General features: G+C 44.6%; 2 protein-coding genes across 5 annotated transcripts in view; one reads left to right on the plus strand and one right to left on the minus strand.

Moving 5' to 3' along the window:
* Nucleotides 1–1,804, plus strand: part of FRY (FRY microtubule binding protein) — a 217,563-nt gene extending 215,759 nt beyond the window's left edge. For all 4 annotated transcript variants that reach the window (XM_055702468.1, XM_027815612.2, XM_005446473.4 and 1 more), the window contains one exon: nt 347–1,804. In XM_055702468.1, the coding sequence (XP_055558443.1) occupies nt 347–605 (259 nt within the window). In that variant the 3' untranslated portion in view covers nt 606–1,804. The remainder of the gene's footprint in view (nt 1–346) is intronic.
* Nucleotides 1,805–3,174: 1,370 nt separating this feature from the next.
* ZAR1L (zygote arrest 1 like) lies at nt 3,175–5,173 on the minus strand. Its single transcript, XM_005446474.4, has 4 exons — nt 4,552–5,173; nt 4,304–4,396; nt 4,085–4,159; nt 3,175–3,672 (listed from the first exon to the last, which is right to left on the minus strand). The coding sequence occupies exons 1-4, from the start codon at nt 5,143–5,145 to the stop codon at nt 3,529–3,531; spliced, it is 906 nt and encodes a 301-aa protein (XP_005446531.2). The 5' UTR covers nt 5,146–5,173; the 3' UTR covers nt 3,175–3,528.
* Between the last annotated feature and the right edge of the window lie 3,097 nt (nt 5,174–8,270).

Genomic DNA, 8,270 nt, shown 5'->3' on the forward strand with positions numbered 1-8,270 from the left:
CATTGCATAGATTGAAAGTACTTCTGTGAGGCTCTTGAGAATCTTCTTATAGAGCAAATTCCTTAAGGTATATGTCACTGGCATCAGCTAACATTCAGCCCAGTTTCACTGATTTGAATGAGTTTTCTTAGCCTTTTTTTCCCAGTAACAGGAGTTGCGCTTTTATGTGATTTCAGTGCCTGATAGCAGAGTCTGAGTAACAAATGAGTAGCATAAGAGAGCGAGTTGCTTTTGGCTTATAAGCGTGTGTGAGTCAGTTCTCCTTTTAGAGATCTCTAACACCTAGTTTCCATCTGTGCTAATAAACCCATAATGATACACACATTCTTTTCCTGTTTGATTGCAGGATTTTGTGGCCCAATGATATCTTTGGAAGTAGCTCTGATGATGAAGTCCAGACACTACTGAACATTTACTTTCGGCACCAAACCTTGGGTCAGACGGGCACCTATGCACTGGTGGGCTCCAACCAGAGCCTGACTGAAATCTGTACCAAATTAATGGAACTGAATATAGAGATCCGCGACATGATTCGCAGAGCTCAGAGTTACCGGGTCATCAATACTTTTCTTCCAGACTCCAGCATTTCCGGCACAAGTCTCTGACAGGACTCTTGTGTCCTCTTTCAAGCTGGGAGTGCTGCCCTGCTGGAGTGAGGTGGCTCAATGTCTTCTCAGCCTTGCAAAGGTTTGGTCAAACTGTGCTCACTCTTGCTACATTTAGGATCTCTTCTAAAAAGATATGGGCTGAACTTCAAATGTGTAGCAATACTGTAAGGACAAAGGTAGCATAGAGCATCTGGGACAACATCCTTTGTTCTGTGTTGCACAAAAATCAGTTAGCATTTCACTGAGCAACTGCAACTCACTACTGAAGAAGTGACTTCCATTGCATACCAAAGCCTACTACAGTGAACAATACTTCCTTTATAGCAAATTAATTTTAGGTTGGCAAAAGTGCAATGTTTCCTTCACAAAATAATATTTTTTGTTAAAAAAAAAACACCTTGTACATTTTTCTTTTTTTGGTTGAGTGAAAGATGGGCAGAATGAAGCTGGCCACAGAATCTCGCAAACTTGTTGGTCAAAAGCTGAGCGCCTGTGTATATGAAACAAGTTGTAAATGGACTACAGTTTAATGTACACTGTAATTTGAATATGATTACTGTATCTTAAAACAACGAGCTGCTATGAAGTACATTTCCTAATGTTACTAGGCTACTGTCTCTGAAGGTACTGGATCATATTGCAGAGGTCTGTTCTTAGGCCCCCCCCAAGCATCATGAATGGTCTTGGCAGATTTTCTTCCTTTTTTTTTTTTTAAAAAAAAAAGGACTTTGGCTGCTTTCTACTAGAGGGTTGCTTTTATGAAGATATTTATACTATTAAAGGATGGTTGATCTAATTTAACTTGCCATTTTGTAGGAGAAAGTCCCATCACAGAGTAAAATCCTTTGACCTGGTATGCATGCATATTTTTATTTAATATAAATTTTGAGTATAAAAAGTAAAAATATTAACGTGAAATGCAAGTTCTCATGTTAAGTTTCTTCAAGGAGATGTCTTATTGTATTTGTAATGTATATATTAAAGTCATACCTGTATGGTTTTTTTCTTACATTTAACTGCTGTCCAGTGTTAAATGTATGCATGTAAATCTGTTGCACATCTGAGACTTTTATTCTGGCAAATATGTAACTTATTCACTCTGTAAATACACTTACCATTTTTGTGAAGTAACTTCGGTTGATATTTGGATCAGTACATCCAGTTAACTAAAATATAAAAGTCATATATAATCACAACAGTGTATGTGCTTGCGAAGATTGCATTGTCTGAATCTATACTGTTGCAGATAGTACCTGTGATCAGCAACCCTCAAAAGACATGCTTTTTTTTCCCCCCCATCATTTATGGTGAAACTGTTCATTACATTGAAAAAAAAAACTTTCTCATTAGAGAGCCCGAAACTGGATACAGTAATCTAGATGTGGTCTAGTGAGTGCTGAGTAAAGAGGAATAATTGCTTCCCCTGCTCTGCTGGCTCTCCTTCTGTTTGTAGAGCCAAGGATGTGGTTGCTGCCCTTTGCTGCTGGCTGCACACCAGCTCACTGCCAACCAAACCCCAAGGGCATTTTCCAACGAGCTGCTCCCCAGCCAGGCAGTCCCCCTGTTTGTGTCACTACAAAGGGTACTCCCCATCCAGGGTTGGGATTCCCTCTTGCACCTGCTGAATATCACAGGGCTCTTGTTGGCCCATCCTCCAGTCAGCAGAGATCTCTCCAAACGGCAGCACTGCCCTCACCTGCATTGGCTTGCCCCCCCCCCCCCCCCATTTGCTGTCACCTGCAAACTTCAGAAGTACACTCTGCTACCTCTCTCAGGGTGGTGGTAAAGACATTGAACAGGACAGGCCACCTGCTTGCTATACAGCACTTGTTACTGTCTTGCAGGTAGATTACAATCCATTAACCACTACCCTGAGCAACTTGATTTAATTGGACCTCCACAGAGTATGAGCCTCTAGAGGTTCCTTCCACCCCTAAAGTATTCTACGGTTCTTCACAGATAAAACCCATGATGTAACCATCTAGCTTTCTTAGCATCATTCCAGAACTTCAGGTACAATAGAAAGAAGATGATTTATTCCCAACAAGGCCTCACTGAAGTCTAGGCAACGTGAACTGCAGTAATGCCCCACTGTGCTGCTGCAATAGCAGTACTTTAATTAGGATTACCCTGACTGCATTTTGTCCCTGGGAAAGCACATTCAGTTACATTTAAGCCACCAGCCCTGGAGATGGCTTACATGACTGGAAAGCTTCTGATGCACAAGCCTGTATTCGAATTGGGGGCATAGGAACTTGTTCTACCTCTTTCGGGACACTAAGTCTAGAGAGAGAATTTGTTACATTCCATCACAGATACCCCAGCTCAAGAGGCTTTTTCCCCTCATCAGCTAGAAGACGTGTGAAGCTTATGCTTCTCCCCTCATATCTTATAGACATAGTCTTCTGGCATGTAGTCTTTGATTATCAAACTGCTGTGATTTTTTAATACATTTGACAGAGGCAGTATGAAAAGACACTTGTAGAAGCACTTACCCCAGACTTTATGCTCCAGAGCATTTGCATCATCCACACTAGTTCAGTTTGAGTGACTGCAGGAACAACCTGCTCTCACAGTTTTAATTTTAGCATTCCCTAAAGGCAGCTGAAACCAAAACCTCTTTTTGTTAAGAAATCAAACTGGTTCCATTTCCTTCCAGATGTAATTTTCCCTCTTTCATTCCAGCAAGATGAAACTAAGGGGTAGCAAAGTAGTGCAAATGTTTATTGTACATATGCTGTGAGTAAAGTTCAATTAAGTTATACACTTCATAAATAATACAAAAGTCTTTACCCATTATATATTCTATAAATAATACAAAAGTCTTTATCCATTATCCAATGCCAGGTCAAAAGCCTAAAGTCAAAACATTGCAAGAGATTGACAGAGTGCAACGCACGAACAGAAGAGGGCACAGTGATCAGACAATGTATTTGAAGCTGTAAGTGTTGCCACAGGACAGCCTCTTGCCTTTGCAACGGCCACAGAGCTCTTGGCGATGAGGCTTCTTGATATCAACATGTCTTTTCTTCCAAGGGCAGGAACAACGAGTCTTTGAACAGGTCTTTAGAAAAAAGACATTTTATTAGTAGTCGATCAAAGGTGCTCACACTTCATGTTAAACTGACATTTAGTTTTCCTTAATCACAGCAACACATTTGGGCTGATGCACTTGAAAGAGCTTTTGTGGTAAAAACCCTGTGGAGTTAAGCTGAAAGAGCCTTCTCACCTAGAAGCACAAAACCATACCCTACTACTTGTAGCTAGGCATAACACTGCATGAACAGAGAACCATTCATGTAGAGCCATGAGCAGGAGAATCCTAGCTTGTTGCACCTTTCCCAAATAACACTTCCCAGTACTTTGATGAAAGCAAGTTCTCTTCCACAAAGTCAGTATTGAATTCAGCAACTGTAAACTATTAGAGTATATGACAAACTCCAGCGGTCTTACCAGGATATAGAAAAGCAACTTACCTGGCACTGGATTGCTTCCACTCGATAGGGATTGAAGCCCTTTTGGCATCTGCGACAGAGCTGCTTGAAGTATACCTGAAAAAAGCAAGTTCTCAGTTACTACAGAGACTTACTTGGGGTGTTCAGTACAGGTACCTAAATTTGTGCCAAAACATCTTGATTTGTGGCAGATTTGGTGCCATTCTTAATCTCAGGAGCAATAAATTACTTGCCAACTACCTTGTTGCTTCCAGAAATGCACCACACGTAGGCACTCTCCCATCTGGTCTTGCAGTCTTTACAGTGGAAATAGCCATACTTCTGCTCCAGAAACTGCTGAGAGAAAGTTCACTGAGCAGCCTCCAGCACCACAGGAGCACCTGGCCCAGCTCCCTCCTTACACCAGGAAGGATATTCCCTGGGCTGGCTTTGTGGTTCACCCCCCACCCCTCCTGCCCTGGGTGGGCCCCAGCCCCAGGGTCACGCACCTGGAAGGCAGTCTGTCGTCTGGGGGCCACGGCCTCCTCCCCTGGCACCTCCGCTGCCTTCTCCCTCGGCACAGCAGCCTCTGCTTGGCCCACCTGCTGCTCCCTGCCACCATCCTTCACCTTCTGCTCCTCAGGGGTCTTTTCAGATGACTCTCCCTTCTCCTGGGGCCTGGCAGCCTCAGGCAGTGTGAAGAGGCAGCGGTCCCGCAAGGGTGAGTAGAGGGCAAGGCACCCTGGGGCGCAGAGGGCAGCGGGGCCGTGGGGGCAGCTGACGGGCAGCGTGTGCAGCTCCAGCGAGCACTGCACGGCAGCATCAGCCTGCAGGTTTACCTGCACACCCACCTCCTTGGTGTCGGCCCGGTGCAGCTCGGGGCTCACCTGTGACAGCAGGGCCTGGAGCTGGGCCTGTCGGTAGCTGCCCAGGCAGTCAGAGGGGAGCGGGCTGAGGGGTGCCCCGAGGAAGGGGCTAATGCCACTGCTTTTGGTCTGCTTCCAGTTGGGCTGTTTCCCCATTAGGTCCCTGCTGTGGCTTGGCGTGAGGTTACCCCTGAAGCTCTGGTACATGCCAAAGCGGGGATAGACAAAGCCCTCCATGATCACAGCTACAGAAAAGTCAGCCCCAGTTGCCTCCCCAGGCTGCTTTATTCTTATCTGGAGAGCTGCTGCTAATTGTTGCTAATCGATGAGGAAATTGGCCCCAGCCTAGTGGGGCTAGCTGGGGCAGCTGGAGGGTTGATTGCAAAGGGAGGACTGCAGGCAGGCCTGCCCCCAGCCCTGCTCCCAGAGCTTGTCCTGGGGGCTGAGCTGAGGCGGGGGTTAATGTGTTTCCAAGCAGGAGGTGTAGGAAGCCCTGACACGAAGAGCAAGAAGCCCCTGCTCTGGCCATCACGTACAGGATTTCCCTTCCTTCCCTCATTAAGATCTTTGCAGAAGGTCAGGGCCTGCACCGAGCTGGCCTGCAGCTGTGCAAAGCGCCGACTGTCGCTGCTCATCAAGGCCTTCGCCTGCCATTTCAGGTAGGAAATGCAGCCACAGGGCTACAAGCTCCAATAACAAATCCAGGGATGGATAAAGCCTCAGTTCATGTAGCTGTAAATCAGTGACAGTCTTGATAGAGCTGTGTAAGCCCTGAGAAGTAATTGGTGCTCAAAAAGCAGCACGCCTCTGCAAGACCCTGTAAAGATGAATAGATCTAATTCAGCCATAGCTGGGACAACGGTGGCTTTCAGAGTGAGGAGAGGCCTGCTTGCCCACAACACCTTCTGTTCATGGTCTTAAAAGAAGGAAATGGGGGGTTGGGAAACTAACAAAGCCTAGATAAACTGGATACCCCACAGACAACTGAGCAAAGAACGCAGGCAATTAAGTCTCTGAAAAGAAGTCTTTATTCGTATTAAAATGTCTAAGCATCCCTATTGCTTCTGTTACTTGAGGATTGTCCACATGCAGGTTTTCCTATCAACTGGATTGGTTTAGGAAAAGATGGAATATACTTCAGTTTGTACAACACTCTGGAGGGAAAACAGTTAAACTAGGAAAAGTGGCTTAATACTTGTGTAATAAAATTTTAGCGATTTTACAAGCACTTACATATTAGACTAATAGTTGTTCTTCCATAATTACATCACTTTAGTTCAATTCTAAGGTAATATAGTTAAAAATCATATAATCAAATCATTGAAACTGTATAAAGGGGTCTTCAGAGACTGCAGAATCCCCAAATCCCTAGACCTGCTGTGATGTGAAATAATCTCTTTGCCTGACTCCTCACCACCTTTATAAAAGCACTGCATTATAAAATTCAGTGGGCCAACAAGACAGGGGCTAGAGAAGAGCTGGTAGGGATGATGTCTCTAAAAATCCACAGTGTATTTGAGAAACATCCTTTCAGGTGCCTGAAATAAATCAGTAAGAAAATTTTTATGGAACAGAAGGAGGTTAAGGTTCAGGAAACACACATCCGTCCATCCATCATAGCTAAACGAAAGATGGCTCAAGGCTCCACATTATGTTTGGGTTTTCAAAGCACTGTCAGCATCAGCCCAAAGCAAAACAGGGTATAGAGATGACAGTTAAAATTTAGGACTGCAGTGTGGCAGCAGCAGGAGTAAATTGTTAGGGTGCATTGGGAGGGGAATGGGGATTAAATTGGAAGCTACATGCAATCATTTAAAACAACAGTTTGTTTTCCTCGAAAGTGCTTTGGGAAGGAGCAGTTACTGCAGCTTCCCAGAGCCTGCAGGATTAGAAGTCTGTATGAAGGAGGAGGGACATGTAAAAACTGTTGTATGATTGTTACCGAAATCTCGGAATGAAAAATTTCCCACCACCAATGTGTTGTAGATAAGCAGACACTTCTTTATTGACGGCCGGGTGCATGAGTGAGTCCTCTCACGATCAATGCACACCAGGCTTCAAAATCATACACTTCATATAGAACTTATCCATACATATTCATTAAGTATTCATGCATAAACATAGTATTTCCCAAAAATCACTAACATACTCTCGCTTCGTATGTTAATTAGCTTATCAATCCTTCGCGCTTGTGCAAATTCTTCCAAGAATTGTGGGCAGGGATCTCCGGGACGTGGGCAGTGGTCTTTGGAAGGAAGGCTGTAGGTCTTCCTCATGGGGTACTTTTCACCTTTTGCCTGGTATGCGATGGTCTTGCAAGTTTGCAGTGTTCTTATCGGTCTGAGCTAATTTATGTCCTTGTCGACCATCTGTTTCTTCTGTTTCTTTTAGTCGCTCCCTCTAGATAACTTATAAACAGGCCCCTTGTTAGAGAAAGTTAGAGAAACAGACTCCTCCTTTCATTAGTTATTTCATTAATTATTTCTTTCAAACTATGGTTACATGACCTAATTACTATACCTTCATTCTTTGAGTAATATATTTACACTTAACTTATTGTCCCTATTCCATACAGTTTCTTTATATCAATAATTAAAGTTCACGCTTTCTTGGCAGGTAACTACGAGTTGCTTCATTTGGTTGCTCTCAGTTCTTGGCCTTGGTACAGGGCTGTACAGAGGATTTCATAGCAGCTTTTGTTGTGCAACTACTAGTTTCATTAAAATATATTTCTTATTCCTCTATATTTCTATTAAAGCGATTTTATAAAATCAAATAAAGTTGATGAATTCTAACCATCAGCAAATCTGTAACATGATGAGATGGCGAAGGAGGTGACGGGTGAGTAAGCAGGTGATAGAACCGTGTAAAGTAAGGAGTGGTATGGAATGGTAGGAAGAAACCCCCTTCAAGGGCAGATGAACATCTGGCTAAAATAAATGATGTCTTAACTCAATGGATGATAGGAAGCATTTTCCACCCAAGCTGGAGTTCCTTTGGAGTCATTGCTGAGGCTAAGAATTTCTCAGGAGCCTAAAAGGGAACATACGTGTATGTAGAGGATAATAATAGTCTCTTTGTTATAACGTCAACAACCATAACCGCTTCATGTGGCAGGGCCCACAAAGGCAGGCGGGGGCGCCGCCCGCAGCCCGCGGTGAGGCCCCGGCAGCCTTTGCCCGGCACCTCAGCGCTAATACGAACACGGCGCCCGCCCACCCTGGATGCGACGCCCCATTTCCCACCGACAAATAAAGACCAGCGGCTGCCCCACGCCTCGCGATACTCTCCTTCCCTATCGCGAGAGCCCTGCCCCCTCCGCCCGCTGCTGCCCGCCCCAGCCCCGCCTCCTTCCCGTGACG

This window comes from Falco cherrug, chromosome 2 (genome assembly GCF_023634085.1).
Source record: "Falco cherrug isolate bFalChe1 chromosome 2, bFalChe1.pri, whole genome shotgun sequence".
Taxonomy (NCBI): domain Eukaryota; kingdom Metazoa; phylum Chordata; class Aves; order Falconiformes; family Falconidae; genus Falco; species Falco cherrug.

Coding starts and splice junctions, on each gene's coding strand:
- ZAR1L (XM_005446474.4), bottom strand. CDS start 5,145: ATGGAGGGCTTTGTCTATCCCCGCTTTGGCATGTACCAGAGCTTCAGG. Junction 4,397..4,551: donor GACGACAGACTGCCTTCCAG/GTGCGTGACCCT, acceptor TTCTCTCAGCAG/TTTCTGGAGCAGAAGTATGG. Junction 3,673..4,084: donor TGGAAGCAATCCAGTGCCAG/GTAAGTTGCTTT, acceptor TTTTTTCTAAAG/ACCTGTTCAAAGACTCGTTG.